The sequence below is a fragment of the Pelodiscus sinensis genome, chromosome 4, assembly GCF_049634645.1.
Source record: "Pelodiscus sinensis isolate JC-2024 chromosome 4, ASM4963464v1, whole genome shotgun sequence".
NCBI classification, from domain to species: Eukaryota; Metazoa; Chordata; order Testudines; family Trionychidae; genus Pelodiscus; species Pelodiscus sinensis.
In genome coordinates, this window is record NC_134714.1 from 43238035 (window position 1) to 43263425 (window position 25391).

The 25391-nt window shown below is 48.2% G+C and overlaps 1 protein-coding gene across 17 annotated transcripts in view; it reads right to left on the minus strand.

Moving 5' to 3' along the window:
- The window catches only part of GPATCH2L (G-patch domain containing 2 like), a 196788-nt gene extending 181144 nt beyond the window's left edge, over positions 1-15644 (minus strand). For all 17 annotated transcript variants that reach the window (XR_012903371.1, XR_012903372.1, XR_012903370.1 and 14 more), the window contains exon 1: positions 15549-15644. Coding sequence is in view for 14 of the 17 variants with exons in the window: in XM_075926820.1 (XP_075782935.1) it covers positions 15549-15569 (21 nt within the window). In the remaining 3 variants the exon portion in view is untranslated. The remainder of the gene's footprint in view (positions 1-15548) is intronic.
- Between the last annotated feature and the right edge of the window lie 9747 nt (positions 15645-25391).

Sequence of the window (25391 nt, forward strand, 5' to 3'; positions counted from 1 at the left end):
GGCGAGAGATCCCACCAGCTCACAGCAGGCATCTGTCCTTCAGTTAAACTGGTTGAATAATATTCACCAATAGTTTATTCAATTATTTTTTCTATCAATATACATTATTCATAATTAGGAATTTGGGTTTTTTGTTATTTCATTAGCTCTACCTCTGATTAACAGATTAGAGCTTATTTTTAGAGCATGAACAGGTTAATCACTCCTTCTCTATTACCACGTAGCATCACACACCTTTGGGTATGTCTACACTACAAAGATAATTCGAACTAACAGGCGTTAGTGTACTGTTAGTGTACTGGCCACCCATGCGGTCAGCCTCAGCCATCCAGGCTGGCAGGAAAGCCTCCCCCTTCCTCTCGCACAAATTGTGCAGCACACAACATGCTGTCACCACGGGAGGGATGTTGTGCTCGGCGTGGTTGAGGCGGGTGGATGTGCGTCCCGTCTATGGCCCCCCCGCAGTTGGGGAAGCCGAGGGCGCCGAACCCCCGGATGACAGCGTCCGGGTTGGTGAGGCGGACCACCCTGTGGAGCAGCACCCGATTGATGGCCTTGACCACCTGCGGAGAGACACAGCAAAGTGCGAATCAGTGGGACGCCCGGGTGGCTGGGAGTGCTCGTGCCCTGGCAGTGCCCCGTGCCCCACTCCTTGGAGCAACCCCCCCGGGAGGCGTGTAGTACGGCCGGGAGAGACCGGCCCCTCCGGTGCGGGGCACTTTTGCCTCCTCCCCGCCCCGTCACCCCGTTTTCCCTGGGGCAGCCCATCCCCTCCTTGCAGCCCCCCTCGCCTCCGGCCCAGTGGCCAGCGAGTGCTATACCTGCATGAGCACTGCTCCGACGGTGGATCTCCCCATGCCGAACTGGTTCCCGACGGATCGGTAGCTGTCCGGCGTGGAGAGCTTCCAGACGGCGATGGCCACACGCTTCTGGAGGGGGATGGCGGGCCTCATGCGAGTGTCCCTTCTGCACAGAGCAAGGGCGAGCCACTCGCAGAGCTCCAGGAAAGTGTCCCTCTTCATCCTGAAGTTCTGGGTCCACTGTTGGTCTCCCCAGCGCTCCAGGACGATGCGGTCCCACCAGTCGCTGCTGGTGTCCAGACGCCAGATGCGGTGGGGCACGCCGGCGCCCGGGCGCCGCCGCAGCTGCGCCATGGCCCCCAGGGTGGCCAGGTGGAGAGGCAGGGGGCTGATGTGCACCAGGTGGAACCAGGCAGCCTCCAGCCATTGCTGGCAGGCTTGCAGCAGCAAGTCCATAAACTGTACCAGAAAGTGCAGGGCAAGCTTTGGCTCCATGTTGCCACCTGTGGCAGCGTCCCCGAAGGGAACCACCGACACAGACGGGCACAGAGAAAAACGCTTTGCCGTCCCTCGGCGAGGTAGGCAAGGAAGCGGAAAAGCTGAGAACCGACTGTCCAGGGGGGTCCCTTTAAGCACGAGCCTCAGCTAGCCTCAGACAGCAGCCACACAAAGCAACTACTGACCTGATGCCCTGCTAGAACCGGTTTCAGCCGCCCTTAAATGCGCCCCTGCATCCAATCAGTGTGGACGCGCTAGTTCCAATTAGCAAAACGCTAATTCAAACTGGTTTTTAAGTCGAGATGCGCTAGTTCGAATTAGCTTAGTTAGTTCGAATTAGCGCTGAAGTATAGACATACTCTACGTGTCCTCTGGTCCACCAGTAGGTTGCACCTATTCCTCTTGGACAAAGTAGCAGCACCTTTGATCTAAACATTCCCACCCTCAAGCCTGGTTGACAGTAACTTCCTCCACCTGTCTGCCAGGCAAGGTCAGTAAAAAAAGCTCAAAATGGGTCAATGTATAGCTGTCCACATAGCTAATCTCTAATGACTAGGGATAAGGAGAAGACTTCAGTGGGAGGCCATATCTGTTTATTGTGGACCTCTTGCACCTTTTAAAATATTTAGTGCTAACTACTAAACTAGATAAGAGCTGGTCGGTAATTTTCCTACAAAATGTTTTTTTCATTGGAAAATGTTGTTTTGTTGAAAACAAAATGTTTTGCAGAAATGTTTTGGTTTCGACAAACTTTGCAGAAGAATTATATTTAAAAAGTGCCTGCTTTCTAGCCAGTTTACCCAGGAGGGTGAGAGATGGTGGGCAAGGGAGGAGTTGGGGAGGTGCTTCTGGGGAGCCTGTGTTTCCAGGATTCAAAGCTTTAAGGCAGTACCATATAGATTGCTTTGGAGTTGGGAACTCAGAGCTTCCATGCTCCTTGTCTCAGGGAATAGGAACGAAAACTTTCCTAAAAAGTCAGAATTTCCCATGGAATAGAAATCCTGATTTTCAACAAGCTGCATTCATGAGCACATCACACTAGTGCTCCATGTTCTCTTCTGACTTGCCATTCACTAACAGGTCCAATTCAAGGATCTGGTTCTCAACTTCAAGATTTTCAGTAGCACAGCATCAAGCTCTCTCAGAGGCAGCTTCATCATCTATGGCCTACCAAGAGAACTGCATGCCTTAGGGACACAAAAACTAAAAACGCTTCAAACTCAGGAGCTGAAGGCTAGGTGGTCCCAATGCTGTGCCTTAGCCTGGTGGTCCTTAAACTGTAGGTAGGGACCCCAAAGTGAATCACAATCTTGTTTTAATGGGGTCACCAGGGCTGGCATTAGACTTGCTGGAGCGAGGACCAAAGCCCAAGGTCCACCACCTGGGGCCAGAGATGAAGCCCAATGGCTTCAGCCCTTGGTGACAGAGCTCAGGTTACAAACCTGGGGCTGAAGCCCTTGACCTTTGACCCTCCCACTAGGATGGTGGGGCTCAAGTGGGCTGAGGCTTCAGCCCCCATTCCTGAGGTCATGTGGTAATTTTTTATTTTTTTTTTTGCCAGAAGGGGGTTGCAATGCAATCAAGTTTGAGAAACACTGCCCTAGCCTGTACGGCTCTACGTGGAGGTGATCGGGGAAGCCAGTAACACAAGCATAGCTACAATAACAGTGACAGAAACAAGACATTGAAAAATTCAAGTTTAAGCGTCAGACCCCAGGAGGGCTTGACCAGAGCCCAAAGAGACGGGCTGACCTGCAGGCTTTTACAGAGTGCCACAAATGAGACCAACAGAAAGAAAAAATTATCTTGTGTCATCCCTTTGAAGCCCCTGAAAGGCTCCCCCTCCACCATTCCTGACAATGTCTTTTCTCTACTTGCCAGCTGAATCTCTTATTGCAAGGGTATATTCCTTAATCTCCATTGTTAGGATCCCTTACTTAATGCCAACCCCTGCTCCCCATCTTTCCATCATAAGAGACTGATTCCTCACTTTTACTTAGGTGGTTATCTGATAGCTATTCCTAGACTGTAATTTTGTCCTGTCCCGGACTTCTTTTCTAGACTAGAGATATATTACCTCTCTCTAAGTCAGTTGTTTCCTCTATACTTGCTCTGCTCCATGTATGCCATTTTTCATACACACAGCAACAGAGATTCTGCATTCAAAGGCCTGAGCACAAAGTGTATTACATCGTATGAACCATATTCATAAGAGTTCATGAAACTGTATCCTCCCTGTCTGTGTGACCTGAAAAGCATTTTCAAGGCAGAGGCATAAATAAGACTTCTTGCAACTCCAGAAGGAACATCTTGGAGATGAACATCAGTAATGACTCACATACAGAGTGTGTCAGGAGGACTCAAACACAAACTCTTTCACTCTCATGCAACTGCTCTTCCTAGAAAGACCAAAAGATGCAGACCACCTAGCTCATCTAAGAGACAGAACTGTTCTACCCAAGCAGCTCTGTGCAAAGATCACAATATACAGAAACAGGGAGCATGATAAAGCACTGTAGGGTCTGGGGAGGCCTCATCCAAGGGTGAGCCTGCAACCCCCCCGTCACTCTCACCCCCACTGCAGCCCCCAATTTTCCACATTTTAATTTCTCTTGTTTAAACGATGGCCTTATCACTATTCCACCAATGAAACCTCCCTGCACCTGCACTCCTGTTCTGAGAAGCTAGTGGACAGTGGCCTAGGTCAAGGTCTTTCCAACACTTTAAATGTGGTCATTGCACTTCAGAAGCCTGTCAAAAGAGCACTATGTCTTCTGTCTGCATCTGATGGCAAACACTTCCAAGAAACTGAAATCCCAGGGGAATTCCTAGTTCTCACTCTCTCTATCTGCCCCATGGAGTCTTCAGGAATTGGAGGGGAAAATTTGAACTCTCAGATCTCTCCCCATAAGCTTGCCTATAAAAGCCCCCATGCCTCCTGTTATTTCCTTGTGTCAATCTGCTACACAAACACACACACACACACACACACACACACACACACACAGCTTCCTTCAGTACCTCAGCCCATGTGTCGATCCATGAAAGACCCCAGCAGTATGTCACAGGAGTGATAATTACATCCCACACTCCCATCATGCCGTCTGCTGCTGACCTCTCACCCCTCCTCTCTTTTAATCACCCCCTAGCATCACTCACTCTGACAGAGCAGCAGCACAAGCCATGTGACCTGTCAGGCTGGGGACATGACTTATAGGGCCCGGCTGGTGGACAAAGGGGAGGGAGGGAGGCAGCATAAATCTCTGGGGCGAATAAAAGAGAATGATGGGGCACTCTGCCGGGGCCTGCGTTAGCAGATTCTTGGCCTCTTGTTATTCAGCTCAGAGTTATGGTGATGAGGAAGTGGCCTAGTGTGACTCACACTGGTCCCAATCAACCTTGCAAAACCTACAAAAAACTAAAGGAGTCTTAATGTCATGCATGGTTGGAGAACCCCAATGAGGAGGGGTAGAGCCAGCAGAGCAACCAGGGAGCAGTCCCCAGCTCAGAGACCAGATGCAGATGACCAACAGAAACTTCTGTCGTTAGTCCAGGGCACCAAGACTTGCAGGACAAGGGGTCAACAAGAAGCCCTTGGCTTCTAGCTCTCAGCTTCATTTTAGAACTGGGGAGGGCTGGAATCCTCGATCTGAAAAAACAAGAACTGTCTGCCGTCACCCTTAGTTCAGGGCTCAGACTTCTCCTCCAGCATTACAGAGACCTCTCAGCCCCCTACTCTATACATCTCCTAGGACTGAGAGCTCAAGTCCTCCCTACCTACCCTCTGCTCTCATCAAGCCTATCTAGCTGCCCACCCTCTCTGCTGTCCCACCTCTCACTTTCCTTACCTGTTGCCTGGTAGGATAAATCACCTGAAGCGGGAGTCAGTAGTTGCCATTATGAAGATAAAGACATTAATAATTTTCAACAGTAAAAGGTTCAAGCCCCTTCAGAAAACACTGCTGTTAGTAGTGGGGACAGAGCTGTTCCTCCAATGGTGGCAGGGTGGAGAGAGGGTTGTTACTTCAATGTGCTATGACATTTGTTTCTAAGGGTGGGATATAAGAACTCTCTCTGCCCCTGCAGGCTGCCCTATCTTCACAGGTGCAGTGGAGAGAAATGTGCTAGGTATATTGGATCTGTCTTAGGGGGGTGGCATTAGATGCTCGTAGCAATATTGTAACCCGTTCCCATGGAACCATCAGAGCCAAACTGAAAGAAATAAAGAATGCACATGCTTGGGATGGGGTTGGTGAAGAGATGATGGCTGCATCATTTCCTTTAAGTAGTTCTAAAAATAAGAACACAGTGAAGCTTTGGTTCTTTGGATGAGACTGAAAATCTGGGGACTTTCCCCACAGCTCAGGGAAGTAGGGCAGCAGGCAACCCTCTCTATTTCTTGGGTTCAATCCATTAGTATGTGATTGAACGCAACAACAAAAAACAACTCACCCCCAGTGAGCAGCAGAGATTGTGTTTTGGATATTTCATAAAAGTGCCATGGTTTGAGAACAACTGAGAAGCTGAGAGCACCTAGGAGAGCCAGGCCAAGAGGGACTGTGGAAACCTCCTCTCACACAGCTCTAGGAATGAATGTCCATGCTACTTAGACTACAGCACCCCCTTCTCTTTTAGTTCCTGGACCCCCATATAGCTCTGCTGATGCACTCACTCCTGACGTGCAGCACCCCCCGGCAACACCAATACTGGACCTCACTCATGTACAGAAAATGCTAGCATGGTAAATTGTGTGGTATTGGCTCTTTTGTGCTGTGCATAAACATCTCTGCTCATTCCAAGACCTGCCGCCTATGACCAGAGGAAATCTGTCAAAACAAGAAACATTCTTAAGCAGGGATCAGGGTGGAGTTTGGTTTGTGAAGTCCTCTCAGGCCACAGCCTGTTTCAGTCAGGTCCCCGATTCAGTACAACTTCTGCAAATGGTCACGGAAACCTCAAGACCAACAGGGAACGTGTAGAAGGACAGTACAACACAGCACAGCTCAACATTCCCACACAGGCTGATGGGTGAAGAACTGACAGCAGTGCTTGGGACAGGCCTGGCTTGAGTTAGGGGTATCAGAAAAAGCCATAGGGGCTTCACCTGAAGGACCAAACCAATCCACCCAAACAACCTCCCATTCCTCACCATGTCAACTCCAATCCCGTAACTTAAGCAAAGCCCCTGTAAAAATGGGTCTTTAGCAAGTAGGTCCAAATACAGCACAAGGAATGTCGTGGCCAAGTTGGGTCTCACTGGCCAAACCAATTTTCCAGAGCCTACAGGAAACAAGACTGACTACAGCAGGTTCCTTCCAGCTTCCACCAAAAGCTCCCCCTGCCAACTCTGTTTCCCCAAACAGACCCCCACATTCAGCAGAACTGTTTCACTTCAGGTCCTGAGTAGGGAAGCCCCACACCTCCTGCCTCCTTGCCAGCTGGGTCTTAGCCTTTGAAACTGGAGAACACAACTCCCCCCCATCTGCCATTTAACGATGATGGAAGCTGCTGTCAGCACACAGTGACAGTAATAAACACTCTTCTTAATAACACAGGGTGTCCCTCTTATTAAAATGAATAGACTTCAGCAGTGGAGCCGGGCCGCCTGCCTTGCAGCCAGTTGGGGACAACAGCTCTCAAGCAGAGCAGTTTATCTGCTGTAATTACCAATGTAACACGGCAGCTCAGGCTCCGGACTACTCATGGTCATGGCACGGCTCCCCACAGACAGAGATCAGAGCCACGTGTGCTCAGACAGACACACATGCGCAGATATGCTTGCACAGACATTTGCTTACACACAGATGCACATACATCGGTGTTTCTCAAAGTGGTCCACAGACCCACTCTAAGAAAGCTGCGACCTGGCTACTCCAGTTTGTTTCCTTACCGGCTCTACAGATAAGGAGCCTCATGGCTCCCTTTCGTTGCATTTGCCGTTTGCAGCCAAGGGGAGCCACGGGAAGCAGTGGCCTGGGTCACGCCACTTCTCACAAATGGTGATCCACAGACAATGGGAGTCACAAGGCTCCACGGCTGCAGAGCTGGTAAGTAAACAAACCAGAGTGGCCCAGTGGCAGCTTTCTCAGAGTGGATCTGCGGACTACTCTGTGAAACACTAAGGGTATGTCTACTCTACCCCGCTAGTTCAAACTAGCGGGGTAATGTAGGCATACCGCACTTGCAAATGAAGCCCGGGATTTGAATTTCCCAGGCTTCATTTGCATAAGCGGGGAGCCGCCATTTTTAAATCCCCGCTTGTTCGAACCCCGTGTAGCCATGCTACACGGGGTTCGAACAAGCGGGGATTTAAAAATGGCGGCTCCCCGCTTATGCAAATGAAGCCCGGGAAATTCAAATCCCGGGCTTCATTTGCAAGTGCGGTATGCCTACATTACCCTCCTAGTTCGAACTAGGAGGGTAGTGTAGACATACCCTGACATATATGTACCCATGGACAGACATACATACAGTGTAGTCAGAACAAAAAGATGCATGACCCAACTTTCAGTAGGGCTGGGCATTCACAAAATGCCACTGAAATCAACAGTCATTATTAGCAGCACCTTGAAAATCAGACCAGTAGCATCCTTGGGCTAAGAGATTTAAGGGTCCAATTAGTCATAAACATTATTATTATTATTAATAATAATGCAGCAAATCCTGAGGTCCTTACCATTCACTCCTGCTAAGTAGGTAGGGTCTGGGCAAAAATTAAAACTTAAAAATTGTCCCCAAAAGAATAAGTAATAAGGGCAACAATCTGAGGATCTCTGAACAATTTACAAAGGATTCATTAGTGAATGCTCATGACCCAGCATGAGGAAGTCCAATATCTGGACTCCTCTACATTGTAGGGAATGCACAGTTATCTTTCCAACAGCTGTGCCATTAATCTGGCACTATGCTTAGCTCTGTTATTCATACATGCACACACACCTGCCTTTGTGCAAACACACATTACATCTCTACAAAAGAACACAGAACACTTTCTTAAATAAAGGAAGCTGAAGGCAAACCATTGGTTTTAAAGCTGCCTGGGTGAGATTCTCCATCCCCTGGATTAGCGTCACTGATCCTAAATGTTCCTCAGTCTGTAATCAGCCAGAGGATCATTTGTGAATCCAGGGTTCTTGGGACACTCTATAATGTTCTAAAAAGTTAATGGCCTGAACTTTCACTTATGGAGCCCTGTATTCAGATACTGGTTGGGTTTGAGATCACAATGAATTTGCTGGGCTCTGCCAAGTGGATGGGTGGGGGAAATTATCCACATTTCAAAACCACTGGACTCAGCCAACTCAGGGTCTGGGGCCAGAAGGATCACTGTATCGTAATTAATATTCTGACTATGCCTTTCAGCCCATGTGCTTAAGACAAACTACAAGCTTTGTAGTCAAAGTACATTTCAGATGGGATTGTGCACATGGCAGAAGTGCAGTAGCTGGTGCAGGGAAGATTGTCTTGTGTTCAAGAGTACACCCTGGTTGTGCATTAAGAATAAAGAAAGATGGATTTTGGAGCACTTTTGCTGTAGGGAGACAAGGGCCTCTACTGAGTCCCCCAGGCCAGATGCTCAGACACAAAGCAGATATTTCCTTCTTCTGCTTCTTCCTCAGATCAGTTTCTCAGAGTTGATTAGAAGCTGGTGGATTCTTGTAGTGATTCTGCTGCTGGCTCAGGGGAGAGACAGTCATGGAGAGAGAACCACAGGACACTGAAAGCAGGATTTTTCCTGTTTTGGGAGCTGCTTCACAAGCAAACTATTTGAAGGGGGCATCTGACAGGAAAGGACATGATGTGGTTATATGCATTAGTACATGGACTCCCCACCATTCTGGCACTACCTCAGAAGGCTCCATCCCCAGACTCTCCCCACTTCACTGTGGAATGCAGGGATGTTGACAAGTCTCATTCTGGACCTCTACTTCTTCCCCATTGAAGTGAAATGGCTGGTTCAGAGCACAGACACGGGGCACCTGTCACAGCCACTGCGTGTCACCTATCAGCCAAGTAGTGACCTCATCTACTTCAATCGATCACACTGGCTTTCTGCCATACTTGCTGTCGGCACACTCTGTACTGTTCCTTCAAGGACCCCCACAGATCTGGGAGCACTTCACTTGTCTGTTTTCACAGAGCTCCTCCTAGGAATGACGCTCTCCGGTTGTGGATAGGCCAGATAGACGGGCAATGGAAGCAGAGTTAGGGTGAAGGCAATTTGACTCTTAGCCTGGAGAAGCTACTGGTAAAGCCTTATCACAAAGAGCCTGGTCAGAAGATAGACATCTGGGTATGTCTCACCCTTAAACTGCCAGCTGGTACCTATTCTGAAGATATTATGCTCAGTGTTTGCACAGGTCTCTCTGCAGAACAGCATCTGCTTATGTTGCAGCACAGGAGATTGTGGAGGAAAGAGGGATGGATGGGAGGGAGAAGCAATGGCTTGGTTAACTGCCTTTCATCTCTGGAGACCAGTGGCTTCAAAGCCTGAGTGGATCAAATGAGAGCTGCTGGCTAAGCTTTGTTTATTCACATCCCACCTCATCCCCACCCACCCCCCCGATCACACATATGCCATGCCCTGTTTACTAGGTTCTCTGCTCAGGACAGAGTCTGGGCTGGAGAGAGCACAGGTTAAAACTAAATAGGGTCAGAATCTAATTCAACTGAAGGGCCTCCAAAAACCCAAAGGCCTCCCATCCCAAATCAGAGCAGAGTTTCCCATCCCGTGCCCCCAAAGCAAAATGATGCCTGACTCCATGCCAACACTGCCTCCTCCTCTTCAGTCCCTATGCAGGGTCCCAGCACTCTGTCAGTGCCCTCAATGGATCCAAATTTTGTACGTCCAAAGTCTCCTGCCTTCTCCAACAGCTGGATCTGCAGAGCTATGTATTTTGCCTTAATACATTTCCACTAAGTTTTGCTTCAGGCGAGACTGAAGTGCCTTAGAAGAGCTATGGGATTGGGTGGGTGGCTAGGGCTGGAAGAGCAGATGCTGCAGAGGTTTGAGGTGTGCTGGCAGAGCTCTATGGGAGAATGTACCAAAGTTCCTGCTTGTATCCTGCCTGATTCTATCAGTTCCTAATTTTAATGAGGTAAATTTCCCACATGAAGGTCGCGGAAGGGGGATTTCTTGTATGAAAAGGCAGAGCATTGGAAAAATTGCAGGACTGAAGTGCCTCTGTACTGTCTTCCATGGCTTTTAATTGTGCATGCAGAGACCATTAGGTAGGCAGACTCAACATCTTCTGCCCCCCTCTCGCCCCCGAGGAAAAAGTCTCAGGGTGCCCAATTCACCTCTGCACTGGCACTCACTCCAGCATTGGGAGCGAACTGGGAAGTAGCATGCCTCACTGATCCCCGGGCTGCTGGGGGTCAGTTCAACTTCTGCACATTACAGCAGCCTTAGGAATTGCCCTAACGTTCTCTGGATGCAGTGGTTTCTACAGGCCATCTCTGCAACCAGGGATCCCCTATGATAGGTACATTCCCCAAGAGGTGTTTAGGGTGGATTTGCAGAAGCACAGACTGTGGAAAGTGACCACAATACAGAAGTGAACTCCACCCCTACACCTTGTTGAGACAATAATCTGAGTTGTTATCCACCATACAAAGTGCTGGGCCCAGAGCCTTCCTTTCAAGGGGAATCAGGGTAACTAAGAATCACTAGGCGATGGCTCATTGTCAGTCACCACTCAAGGGAGGGTCACTGCAGTGCCCTTAATGAAACACACAGGAAACGGTTTCCCATCCCAGTATACTCTCCTCATCCCTCCCACCCTGCATCTCAGCTCTCTCGATCAACCTCCATTCTCAGGCAACCCTCCAGGAAACAATTTGCTCAGAGAGCTGGATAGCCATTACTGCATGAAAGTAGAACAAATGGGGGAGACAGTAGTAGTACTCCATTTCAAATATGCAGCTCCCCCCGCCTGTAGCTGGGAGTATGGAAGAGCTGGGTCTCTGATTTGCACCAGCATATAGGTTTGCTTTCTGTACTGGACCAGTAGAAAGGGCAGGAGAGAGGATTTGGCAGCCAACCTACTTACTGTAACTGCACAGGTGGATGGACTGGAAAAATGTAAAACCGAGCACCGGACTGGGATCCAGGAATGCTTAAGTTCTAGCTATTTCTGAGACGGGGTCTGCCCTTAGCCTTGGGCAAGTCACTTCCTCTCTCTGTGCCTCAATGTCCTAACCTGAAAGCTAGAGATGATACTTCCTATTGCCAGGTGCTGTTAATATGTTAATGTGCTAGAGATGTGCTTGATATTACAAAGTCAGAATAAGCAGAATAAGAATCCCAGGTTGTGACATTCCTTGGCAGCTCACTGAGCCCTGAGAGTCCAGCCGGTGATAGTGAGCTGGGCTCCTCCACGCCAGAAGGCTGGGACACATTCAGTGCCAGCCGAAGAAGTTATTCAGAAGGAGCGTATTTCTCTCTCCTTGCCCTCCAGACAAGCACACACAGATAAAGAGAGACCTCTAGTGATGCTGAAGGGTGTCTGCCTCTCCTCCCCCACTGAGCTTCCTGCACAGTCACAAAGCAACCCACTCTGAACACTGCAACAATCTCACTTTTTTCTGAGCCAGAGAAAAATGAGGGATGATCCTCAGAATACCTGAAGAGCCAGGCTTTCACCCCCTCAGTAGATGGGGACACAGGAATATAACCCCAACACCAACTGGAGCAAGGAGAATGGCAGATCTGAAGTGACTCAGCAGAGCTAACATATGTGTGCGTGCACCCAGTCTCTGGCTGACTTTAGTCAATATGCACCTTCAAGGACCACAATGATAGCAAGGTGGTGCTAGAGTTTAGCATGTGGCGGGGAGTAGGTGCAGGGAAGAAGGGGACTTAACTTGACAGCTGGGGGGGCATGTGGCTAGTTTGTTTTTTAAAGTATCTTAATTTTTAATTCCTGAATGTAAAGTCTGTATCTTGATGGAGAGAGAATTTGATCGATAACCCGCTTCACGGGATTAGAGGTGGAAGAGATGGATAGAAAACTCCTGGCTTGGCAAAGTCGCTCCTGAAGGTATGTACAACTTCCCATCACCTCTGTATGGCCCTGAGACTTGTAGCAGGTAGGACACGCAAATACAAGAGGCTATGGGTTTGGATGAATATTTCAATACAATTTTGGTCTTTACCGGATACACCCCCAAACTCGGGCTGTTTCATGGCTATGATGAACTCAGTGACTGGATCTTTAACTGCCTATTTATGCCACCACAGAGAGGGGTTTGTCTGCTCCAATGATAGTATGGGAACTAACGTAAAAACTGTGGGTAAGGGCAAATTCAGAGAAGACTATATATATACACCCTATGCACAGGCTCACCACAGATATAAACAACAAGTTATACAGGCCCATGGTGCCCGAGCCCAGAAATATTTCTATCCTGGGGACCTGCTCCACCAAAGTTTGGAGCCTGGTCTTTCCCCCAGCCCCACGGGGAAGGTAGGGGTGGATGGATATCTTCATGCACTGCCCCATCCCGAGCACCCCCTGTGGCCAATGGGAAGCTGCAGGGGTGATGCCTGAGATCCCCTAGCCCAGAGCCTTCACCCCTCACTAGGGATGTTACACTTTTACCTGAGTAAATTAATTTTGTTTACACACAGGGCATGAGGGGGAACTGGCTCTCTGGAGAACCCACCTGACCTCCCACCCCGTGCTGCTGCCTCTCCCCACAATCCCCGGCTCCTGCCTGCCCACCTGCCCCTCGTGCTGCTGTCTCTGACATGCAGCAGCACAAGGGAGGTGGTGCAGCTGCATGTAACCATGAAGGTTCACCAATGAGCCCAGGCTCACCAGATAAGCATTTACACTATCACATCCCTAGCCCTCACCCCATTCTGCATCCCTGCCCCAGCCCAGGGCCTGCACCGCAGACCTCCTCTCACATCCACATTCTCTCCCAGAGCCTGACCCCTCACCCCTTCAGCACCCAAAGTCTCTCCCACAGCCTGCACCCCAATCTCCTGCCCCAGCTCAGAGTCTGCACCCAGCACCCGAACTCCATCCCAGAGCCTGCATTCCTGCCCCACCCAAATTCCCTCAGACAGGGAAAGGGGAGGGAAGAGGTTTGGGTGGGGAAGGAGTGCAGGTTCTGTGTTCTCTGGACACCACCAACATTTCTGCAAACCTGCTGCCCCTCAGCATGGAGGCTAGCTAGCTTCTAAATCTAGCCTGAATACTCCTGCCTTCCAAGCTCTCTGACACCACAAGATGGTGCTCCCTAGCACCAGCACCTAAGAGGAGAACTTCTAAATTCACCCGCACACACAGCAGCAAAGCAGCCACATAAAACATCCCAGGTGTGAAATGAGTTTTGCAGCTTTGTTTGAGGACAGCACTGATAGCCCCAATCTGGGGGTGGACACAAGCTCCTCATGTCACTACTAGCACCTGTGACAAAGACAGGTGGAGACACCGGTGTGAAGGAGATCGGAAAGCAGGCAGGCATATCTCCACTTTTGCTCTCAAACCCAGAGCAGTGGCTGGGAGCAGGAGGGCTCCTACTAGCCTGCAGAGGAGCAGGCCTCATTGCTCTTCTGCCTTATTTAACTCACCTTGGCAGTGCTGAGGCATAATCATGCAAGCAGCAGGTCCCTAAATATCCTGCTTCCACTTAGCCACCTCTCCCAGTGCCCAGCCAGCATGTAAATCCAACAGGAGCTGCACTTCTGCCTTCACTTTTTTTCCCCCTAAGCTAGTCCAAAGTGCCAGTGAACCCTGGTCAGGAGAAGAGGTTTTCCACTGGGGTGGGCAGCCATTATTCTGCTGGAATGTTTTATTTTCTAAGGGGAATGGAAAGCAAGGGGGAGGGGAGCTTAGGCAAGCGTGTGCACTGGCAGCAAGTCTGATGTCCTTGTCCCACAAGGTTATGGACCCATTCTATCTCAGACAAAAAACCCTCATGGAAACACGAGAGTCATAAAACAAACATGAGGGCAGCAGATGCCCCGGAGTAGAAAACAAGGGGTTTATGTGGGGAGCTAGACAGACTCTTTGTAGCGTACGAGCAATGAGGAGTTTTGGGGAGCAGGGTAAAGTCTGGGGGAGAAGAGACTGAAGAAATAATATTCTGCTCTCTTTTCTCCTGTATAGATAACTAAGGTCAATAAGGCCTTACTGGTGTAAGTGGGGGCAGCATTCGGCCTCATGCAGCCTGGTCTCATTGGTTAACATGCACATTTACACATGCAGGCCCCCTCCGACGCTCCCACACTGCTGCCTCTGTATCAGCTGCCTCCCTCTGTGTACTGGCTCCTGCAGAGCCACCCTCTCCCCGCATGCTGCAGCGTGAGGCAGGGGCAGGTGGGAGCTGGTATGCAAGCTAGTTTTAAAGCCGGCTCCCCGTGTATCCAGCTCCTGCCTGCCCTCTGCATGTAACCACTAACGCATTTTAACTTCCCTAATTCAGACTGATTGATGTGCTTGACTGAAACCCTAGCAGTTGGGGGGACAAGAACAAATTTAATTTCTATAGCCCCTTTTCATCTGAAAGCCTCTCAAGGTCCCTTACAAATGATACGCCCACTGTGGAAATGCAGGTACCTAAAGGTGGGGGGGCATAACAGCTATTTAACAACCACACAGGCCACCAAAAATCACTTCCTGATGAGATGACAAACATTTTGAACTAATGAATATCAAAATGGCACAGGTATATGGAGAAAGAAATATTCCTGCTACAATTCAGAAAACTTTGAAGATTTGTAAGCTCTGTCATACAGTCCTAGCACACCACTGCATACTTACAAAATGATAAATAATAAAATTCCACAAGCTAAACTCAGCATCTTTATTTGAAAATATATTTGGAATTCAGTTTGTTTAGGATTTAAGCACCTCTAATCACTATTACTGTTCTTCAAAGTTAGTAACTTACAAAAATTAGCAGACAATGTCCTATCTGCATATTTCCAATGTGCTGAGCACACCGATATTTAGGTAGAATACACGGGGATCTGAGAGAGCACAGATGAGTTTAGAATTCATGGGACTACTAGTGAGGGAGTTGGCAGCTGAATTAATTGTGAAACTGCTGAACAAAGTCTGTTAAACTAAAATGCCTGAAGTCTAACTTAAGAAGAAAACCCATTTCAAGCTAATACCCACTCACAGAGTAAAGAACCTTATTTAACTATGGAAGCTACATTAGCTCCATAAGTCATGGGGGGAGATGGCTACTGAATTTTCATCACAAAGTACAAAATGGATAAGAATTACTTGCCTTGTGCCAAGTGGCATGCATATATACCAGGTGCAATTAGCTCATGGCCATCAGAGCCCAGAGGTGATGAACTGGAACAGCTGAGAGAGATGGAATCTGGAGGCAAATCAACAGGACTTTGTAAAGGAAAATCATGCCTCCTTCATCTACTAGAATTCTTTGAGATCAGCAGAAAATTAGTGAAGAAAGGAGAACCAGATGATAGTCACTTGGATTTCCAAAAGCCTTGGACAAAGTGCCTTTCAAGAGATTAAAGAAACTAAGGGTATGTCTGGACTACATGCCTCTGACGACAGAGGCATGTAGATTAGGCTACCCGGCATAGGAAAATGAAGCGGCGATTTAAATAACCGTAGCTTCATTTAAATTTAAATGGCTGCCACACTGATGCCTCTGTATCAGAAGCAGCAGCACTGGGTGACAGGTAGCCGGTCTGCAAAGGGAGCTGGTTTTTAAACTGGCTCCCCTTACGGACCAGCTCCTTCTGATACAGAGGCAGCAGCATGGAGCAGCAGGAGGCTCCTGGGAGTGGGGACGGAGTGCACTGGCTGCCGGTCCCACCCCCGGGGATATAGACTACTCGAGTAACCAATAAGAATTCATGAGGTTAATCGACTATTCAATTAACCGATATTTAACATCCTTAAGGACATGCCTTATGAATTGACAGACTAGATTATTCCCTAGTCCATTCTCCAAAACTTTGCCCATTCCAGTCCCTAACTATGCGGGTTCCAAAAAAAGATGATTCCTTAGCCCTGTAAATCTCACACCATGAGTTTCTTGATATTCAGTCTAATTTTTTACTGCTCATTTTCATCCCATTTTCCCTTGAGCCACCTGGGCAGCAATTGTCCTTCCAGAGAATTTGTACCCTTTCCCAAGTTTGCTCTTTCACCCTTTGAGGACTGGGATCTTCATTCCCTTCCACTGAGATTCCTATTTTTACACATGGGAGGACTGTGATAATTTTTTTGCAAGCAGCTGTTGGAAACTGCAGTTGTGATGCGATTGAATGATCTCAGAACAGTCTGATCCAGGACTAGTTATATAACTCAGTGGCAATTCTTCCTCTGAAGGGAGAGGCTACAGGATGAACCCCTCACTGGAAGCATATCAGATAGGCTGGATCTGTTTCATGCTGCCCCTGCCAGCAGAGGGCACTGTGAGAGAAAAAGCTGAGGTGGGTGACAAGAGAAGGCTATGACTAGAAATCTTACCAGAATCACAATGGAGAGGCCCCAAGAATTATTTAACTTCTGGTTTCTTGGGGTGTATTGCTTCTATTTCACATTGTTATGAGTGGCAGTTTAAGTGCCACTCCCTTTGATAAGACCATCCTGCTAAGAAAACCTCACCTGATCCTCCCTCCTTTGCCCTTCACTCTCTCCACAGCAGCTTCATCCACCTCTCTTAACTTCCCCAGCATATGTGTGTGTGTGTGGAGTGGTGACTGAAGGACAGCCCTCACACAAGGAATATGAAGAAAGCTGCCAGTAGCACCATGACTGTCAGGTTCCTTGGCTCACTAGTCACATGTTCTATCTGCATGTAGCTATTTATTCATTTGATGTAAAAGTGAATTCATTCCCCACCCGCCCGCTTCTTTTACCATCTGTCCATTCATTTGGAAATCTGTTTCACTTGACCTTTAGCTGACCAAAGCTTCTCTGTTCCCTCCATCCTGCCACGGGCTCCTCCAGACATCCCCAGCTCAGGAGCTTTTAGCTGAATATGCAAATGTCCCCCCCAGCCAGCTGGTGTCTGCCTCCCAGAAACACATGTTCAAAAGCCCACTGGGCTGTTGGAGAGGAGGAGGGGCAAGACCCTGCACCCAGCCCTTGAGGCTGCAGAAAGTTACTTATCAAGGAGTTATACAGCAGCAAAACAGATGGGAGGAGAAGAGAAGAGGAAAAAAAAGGAGCTGAAGCATGCATCTGTATATATACATAGTAGGGTCAGTAATGTGAGTATGAACATACCAGGATGGGGGGGGGGGGAGCGGGTTATTGATGGGAATGCATAAGAGTGGGAGTGATGTACAGAAGTAGAGACCATACATCACTGATATATTGTCTGTCTCTCTCCTCCTGCTCCCTGCTGGTCATCATCCAGGCTGGTTTCTTTATGTGCCTGTATATTTACAGTGCTCTTTTTACAATGGTATCCAGGTATTCTCTCAGAATTTTAAGAACAATGAGTTGTGACATCATGACTTTCGATGTGATGTCAGAGATGGATGATGGTTTCCTACCAAGCACTGAAGCAATCTTATAAGTATACGTCTAAAATACGTCTTTGCCCCCCCGTAACACGCCCCATCCAAGGATCTTAGAGCACTTTTCAGACATTCACTGTGGATCAGTTTCATTCATCCTGTTTTGTAGATGGGAACTCTAAGGCATGGAGAGCAGTGTTCCAAGGTCACATTGCAAGAAAATGACAAAATAACCCAGGAATTCTAATGCCTGGTCTCTCAAGAATTACGCCTCACTGAAGACAGCAAGAACATTACACAGGACTGGCCCAAGGTGGTTCATACAATGTCTCTGCCATGTGGGAGATGAGACAAGTTGGAAGGAAGGGGACAGAGTGCCTCATAGTTTTCCAGATTGGTCCCTCTGCCCCCTTAATCAGCTAAGTTGCTTGCTTCCAAAGGCTAACTTGTTCACTGGCTCTCTCAAGGAGAAAGATGGTGGCTGTGAGATGTGGTTTGCATAGGTGCCTGGTCCCTCTCCACATGGTGCAAGATTCCATTTTTCATTAGCTCTTCCAGAGTCTCTTTCCTGCTAGTCTTCATGTATCTGGGGGTGTTTCCTGCCAACCTTTGGAGCAATATGACACCTAGAGAATGTCACATCACCCACTTTCTCTAGGTTAAGGAAATATCAAGATGCTGGTATTGTAAATTCAACAGAGCTATTAACTGTCTGGAAATTAGAATTCAAGGAACCTTTCTACCCTACCCCAAATTCCTGCTCTCACAACAGCAGCTCTGTCCTTGGCTCCAAGGGAACCAGAAGTGCAGCTCCAGATGTAGCCAACAGATGCTGCTCTTTGTGGCCATCGGCAAAAAGCACGAAGTCATGAGCTGCCAAGAGCAGCTGAAGGAAGGGATATGGCAGACAAGGGAAATACAGCAGAATGGAGCGTGCAGGGAGCTGCAGTAGGAAGGCTGGGGAGTTGTATGTTTTCTGTTTTCACAGCAGGTGTCAAGGGATCCATTGACCTTTGAACCAGGCCAGGTGCGATACAGGGTGACCCCAGTGAGAAAGAGTGAGTGTGCCAATCCCCCTCAGACTGGTTCCCCCAATTCAGATCCCTGGGCATATCCATGGGACAACCACAGAGGCACAACATCAAGGGTTGTGTAAAGGATCTGGGGACACCATGTTTCACCGTCCAAGGAAGGGATGGACTGCTCTCCTTAAGCAGGTCTCCATCAGACCTGGTTTTAAGTTAGCCCTAGGGAAGCTGCAAGATACAAAAAGGTTCTGGATGCCCTGTGGTGGGGGAAGTGGAGAGATTTTGGCTACCCTACATGTATGGTTTAGATAGGGGTGGATTCCAGAGGCCCCATAATAAAATACAGTATGTGTGTTCTTCTTCCAAAAAAGAAATGAGCATTGTTGCTCCATTTTAGAGATGGGAAAGAGAAGGCAACTGAGGCACAGAAAAAGGAAATCACACAGCAAGTCATGTGGCAGAGCTGGGATTAGAATCTAGATCTCTGCTCCCTCTCCTGGGGTCTCTCTGCTAGCTCATGCTGCCTCACAGACAGCAGGGGCGCATTGCTGGTTCTGGTCTTTCCAGAGATGAAGATGGAGGTACAGGAAAACCTCAGCCACCCCAAAGGGCTAGACTACCAGGATTGGTTCTAGCCACTAAGGGGAACAATTCAGGGTCACAGCCACTTTACACAAGGTAACAGTCTCTGGAACTGAGACAGCTGATTGTTCAGTTAAGTGAGTATTAAGACTACCTGAAGGTTCCCACATGTCGCTCAACCTGCAGGGCTCTTCATACAAACCCTTCTATAGTCTCAATTTCAGCCTCTTACTAGCTGTACGTGGCAAACTACCATCACCTCCTCCTGACCTTTCTGTAGCAATGTGACAGGCCACCAGGGGCACAGGATAGAATCATAGAACAGAATCACAGAACACTAGAACTGGAAGGGACCTCAAGATGTCATCAAGTCCAGACCCCTGCCCTCATGGCAGGACCCAGTACCATCTGCACCATCCCTGATAGATGTCTATCTAACCTGCTTTTAAATATCTCCAGAGATGGGAGATTCCACAACCTCCCTAGGCAACTTATTCCTGATAGGAAGTTTTTTGTAGGGTACATCTAAATTACATCCCTTTTTCGATAAAGGGATGTAAATTAGACGTATCGAAATTGTAAATGAAGCCGGGATTTGAATTTCCCATGCTTCATTTACATCAGTGGTCCCCAACCTTTTGGGGCTGCCAGGCACCCGGGGGCGGGGCCACTCACGCACCGGGCACAGGGGGGGCAGGGCCACCCATACGCTGCTTGCCCAGTGCTGGTGCCACCCATGTGCTGCACTCCTGGGGCCAGCGCCGCTCCTGTGCTGCATGCTCAGGAGCCAGCATCACCCACGCGCTGTGCACGTGGGGCCGGCGCTGCTCCTGTGCTGAGTGTCCAGGGGCGGGGACGCTCATACGCTGCGCGCCCAAGGGCAGGGCCGCCCATGTGCTGCGCACCCAGGGGTCAGCGCAGCCCTTGCGCCTTGCACCCGGGGGCAGGGCCACCCATACGTTGCGCGCCCAGGGACCAGCACTGCCCATGCACCACGTGCCCAGGGCAGGGCTGGCCCCGATCACTCAGCGGGCACACAGAAATGGCCCGGCGGGCGCCACGGTGCCCGCGGGCACTGCATTGGGGACCACTGATTTACATAATGGTTGCTGCAGCTTTTTTTCAAAAAGCCACTTTTTGGGGAAAAAAAAAACGCAGTCAAGACAGGGATCGTTTGACAGAAATGCCCCGTTTCGAAAGATCCTGTAAACCTCATTTTTTGAGAATTACGGGATCTTTTGAAATGGGGCATTTCTGTCAAACGATACTCATCTTGACCGCGTTTTTTTCCCCCAAAAAGTGGCTTTTCGAAAAAAAAGCCACAGCCGCCATTAAGTAAATGAAGCACAGGAAATTCAAATCCCGGCTTCATTTACAATTTAGATACGTCTAATTTACATCCCTTTATCAAAAAAGGGATATATATTTTAGATGTACCCCTAATGTTCAGCCTAAACCTCCCTTGCTGCAGTTTAAGCCCATTCTTTCTTGTTCTAGCCTCAGAGGCCAAGGAGAACAATTTTTCTCCCTCCTCCTTGTGACATCCTTTTAGATACCTGAAAACATGTTTGTGGGGCTTTACTGTAACAGGAAAAGTGGAAGTGCGAAAATGTCCTATTTATTTTAGAGCCAAATAAGTCACTGCTTAGCCAAAGCACAGAGAACAGAGGTTACTGCAGTCAAGTTCCAGGGAGACACAGCATCCTTTCTCCTCTTTACTCCTGTCTTCTTCCTGGGGTTGACAGTTAGAATCAGCCCCAAATATCTCTTAGTGTCCCATGGTGAATGGCCCAGTTCTGCTCCTCTGCAAACTCCTGCACTTGGGGCAGGCAATGGGGCTCCTCCCTCTAGCAGAGAGAAAGGGTTAACTCTTTTTCTGCCATCTCCATGTCCTGCTATCCACTTTAAAGAGGCAAGGAGGGTGAGGCAGTGTCTTTTACTGCACCAACTTCTGTTGGTGAGAGAGACAAGTTTTCCAGCCACACAGAACTCTTCTTCGAGTCTGGGACTGACACAGTTACAACTACACAGCATATGCCAAACTTCACAGCATTCACGTTGTTCCTTCTCAATAACTGACTGAAGGATTCAGTCCAGGGCCAGCCATTAGAAAACTATAAAGGGGGTATTTATGGGGCTATACATGCTTTCTAGGGACTGCTTACATTTCCAGACCTCGGAGGCAATTTACCAAGGAGGGTAAAAATCATAACAAAGGCTCCAACAAGGCCCGTTGACGGTTACAAAAGGGAGTCCATTTCAGTTCAATTTCAAATAAAATCTCACAGTCTATATCAGAGAGAATGACCTTTGCTCTTTGGCATTTAGACAGATGCACTGGGTACAAGGTAACTCCTGGGCCTATAAATCCTCATCCTAATGTCTGCTTAACACTGATCCAGGGAACGATTCCCCCATTCTGGCTCCTAGAATACAGCACTGACTTCACCTCACAGAAAGCACTGACCCTCTGGTGCTTTGGGGCTAGTGTTGTCCCACCCCAAACATGAAAAGAGATCCCTCTTTTAGGCCTCCCTAATTTCCAAGGAAAGGCTGTGAGGCAGGGGGAGAGAAGGAGGGGTGGAAGGCTGGCTGGGTTGCTGTGTCTCATGTCTCTTCTCCCTTTGTATGTACCTCCTGGTACGATTATTAAACGCAAATTACAAAAGATGTGACCCAAACGATCTTTATTTCTTCTTTCAACAAGTGCTGCCTGCAGGGTCCTGATTCTGAATTCCGTTTCAATTATCTCTGCCACTTTAACATAAAGCGACTTGTGTCGGCAATTACCGGCACTGAAGGCAGCACAGCAACAGCTCCAGTGGCAGAACACAAAAGCCTAGCTTCTTCTGTTTAAAAACTTTCATTTGCTTTGATTAAAGGCAGAAAACACAGGAGCTGTCTGTATGCATGACTGTACTGGGTGCTGTCTACACTCCTCAGTGACAGAGTCCCTGAGAAACCAGTCCTTAGCACTCAGCTCCCAAGAGAATCTCTACACAGAGACACACCCCTCAGCGACTTGTAAAAGGGACTTGAACTGACGATCCAGCTACCCAGCTTCAGATGGTCTAATATACTGAGTTAACTCCATCATGTCTCCTGTTAGAGTGGAAGCTCTCAATGCTTGTACAGCTAGTGAGGCTGTGAGTGCAGGATCATAGCCAGTCATTCCATTCTGACCCTCAAACAGTGTTCCTTCTAATTTTTTCTATCCTTGTGTGGAATACATTTTGTTAGGTGCACTGAGGGAAGTGCAGATGTGCACCACCAATAGAAGCATATGGCTGTGGGTGCTCTGCTAATCATCTGGGGGGCATTTGAATCTCTCTCAAGTGCTCAGCTTACAGGGAACACTGCCCCCAGAGTATTCTTCTGTAGGACCTTCCAGTATAGATGGAACCTAAAGCACTTTATGGAATATATACATATAAAACTCACTTTACACATGATTGAAATGCAGCCTCCTCAGGAGAGCAGCATAGTAGTGATCAGTTATACACCACAACTAAGACAAGTGATGGAGATGATTCCCATATCCAAATGAAACTGTAGGGATGGGGAGATAAAGGATTTTGGAAAGCAGAATGTAATGACCACAGTTGAAATTTAGTTAGGACAGGGGAACTAACCCTCAACTTCTGCAAAAACTGCCCTACAGTTGCAAATGACCACAAGATAAATACTCAATTATTCAAAAGACAGCACCTCTAGTAGCACAGCACCCTAGAACATGCGGGCTGTCTACACACTGGCAAGTTTTTCTGGAAAATCATCTGATTTTCCCGGAAAAACTTGCCAGCTGTCTACACTGGCCGCTTGAATATCCGGAAAAGCACTGACAATCTAATGTAAAATCATCAGTGCTTTTCCGGAAAAACTATGCTGCTCCCATTTCGGGCGAAAGGGCCAGTGTAGACAGCATAGTTCTGTTTTCCGCAAAAAAGCCCCGATCGGGAAAATGGCAATCGGTGCTTTTTTGCGGAAAAGCGCGTTTAGATTGGCCACGGACGCTTTTCTGGAAAAAGTGCTTTTCCGGAAAAGCGTCCTGCCAATCTAGACGTGCTTTTCCAAAAATGCTTTTAACGTTAAACTTTTCCGTTAAAAGCTTTTCCGGAAAATCATGCCAGTGTAGACGTAGCCGCTGGGTATTACTTGAGTCCTGAGTTGGAGGAAAGATCGCTCTATTCTTCCACTTACTCAGACCCATACCTAGGAGTCATCTTAGGGCACTGAAAGCAGAAGTGTGATTGTAGCTCAGGTAGGTATACCCGTACTCACGTTAATCTAACTAGCATGTCTAAAAAGAGAAGTGAAGATACAGAAGCACAGGGCTACTCAGAACCCTGTGATATATTTGTGTTGCTAGCCTGCTCTGGGGTCTGTATCTTTACTGCTGTTTTCAGTGAGCAAGCACAGGTGTGCCTACATGAACTACAATCACATCTCTGACTCCAACATAGATAAATCCCCCAACTCCTCCTTCTTAAATGCCCCAAACATCTGGGCAGGAGGGCTAGCACAATTTGTATAGTGGGGGGGGGGGGGGGGTGAGACCATTACACCAAACTGTAAACCACATCGAGTCACCCCTAATTCCAGCACCTATGCATACAGGCCAAGCCTTGCTGCTTCTTCCTTCTCTACATTCCTAGATCTGGCCATTTTTCTCTGTCCTTTAGAGAATCCCTCCACTAGTTCTTCCTTCTCTAGCACAGTTTCAAATTTATTCTCATCATGGTCCTTTTTAACTCCACTTCTGTTTATTTAATCCCCCTCACCTCTCTTCATCAGTGATGTCTAGGGCTGCCACCAGGCCCAGTTAGAGCAGTTTTGGGGCCAGCTGCCACCAAGTGCAGCTCCAAATAGCTGCTGTCCCAGGGGTTGCCAGACTAGCCACTGCTCAGGCAGCAATCCCCAGACAGCAATCCCCAGACAGCAGTGGCCCAGCCCCAAATTTAGACACAGGTATTTGTAATATAAGTCACGAATTTTTGTATATTTCCTGTGACTTGGCCATGACTTTTACTAAAAATACCCATTAAATCGTAGCCTTAATGATGCTGCTTTGTTACTCTTTTGTCCTCTTCTCTCGCACTTTCTTTATATTGGCTTCCATACCATTCCTAACATATGGTACTTTCTCCCCAGGTTGGTCTGTGTGGCCAACACTCTCCTTCATATCTCTTGGAATGATCCAACTCTGCAGCACAAAGTTAGCGAGCTAACAATGGGGGTCGTTGGGGGAAGAGAGATCATGTTTATTTTTTAAAGCAGTTTTATTCCTCTGTCTCCTTCCTTCATATTTCATCTGCATACTTAGATCTGGAGCTCTTTCAGAGGCTGCATCTTTTTTTATGTGTTTGTACCACACCTTGCACATTGTGAGCACCACAACAATACAAAAACTCAGAACAATGAAAGTTCAGAGACAGGCACTGCAAGCCTCCTCAGGTAACATTTAGCAGTCAAATTCCATGCTAAGTAGTTTTCATAGCAAGATGTTGCAAACAGATGTTGCACCAATCCCAATGGGGCATGAGACTTCGCACCCGAGAACTCCCAATGGCAAAAGAGGGATGTAAAGGTTCTTTCCCTGGCTGAAGCTGAGGTCCCATTACTCTCCTCCTACTGTGTGCATTATGGAGGCAGTACATGCTATGTACACTCTGAACAAGACTAGGTGCCAAGAGATCCATTGAGGCTGAAGCCAGAGCAGAGAGCCTGAGTTTGTGGAGGCGATTTACAGCCATGGTTATTGAATGGTGTGTGAGCAGTTTGTCATGCTGAGCCCTGGCACCTTGTCCTACCTGTGTTGTACGTGTTTTATTGGTGTTGAGCAGAGGGAGGCCAGAGCAGAGGGGAGTTTGGGAGGGAAGCCACTCAAGTGAAAAATGAACTAAGCCAAATAGGATTGAGAAAGAGAGAGAGAGAGAGAGACATGCAGGGGAAGAGGGTGACGGGGCCAGATTATAAAACACAAGACAAATGTCCTCACTAGCAGCAGGGTTAGGG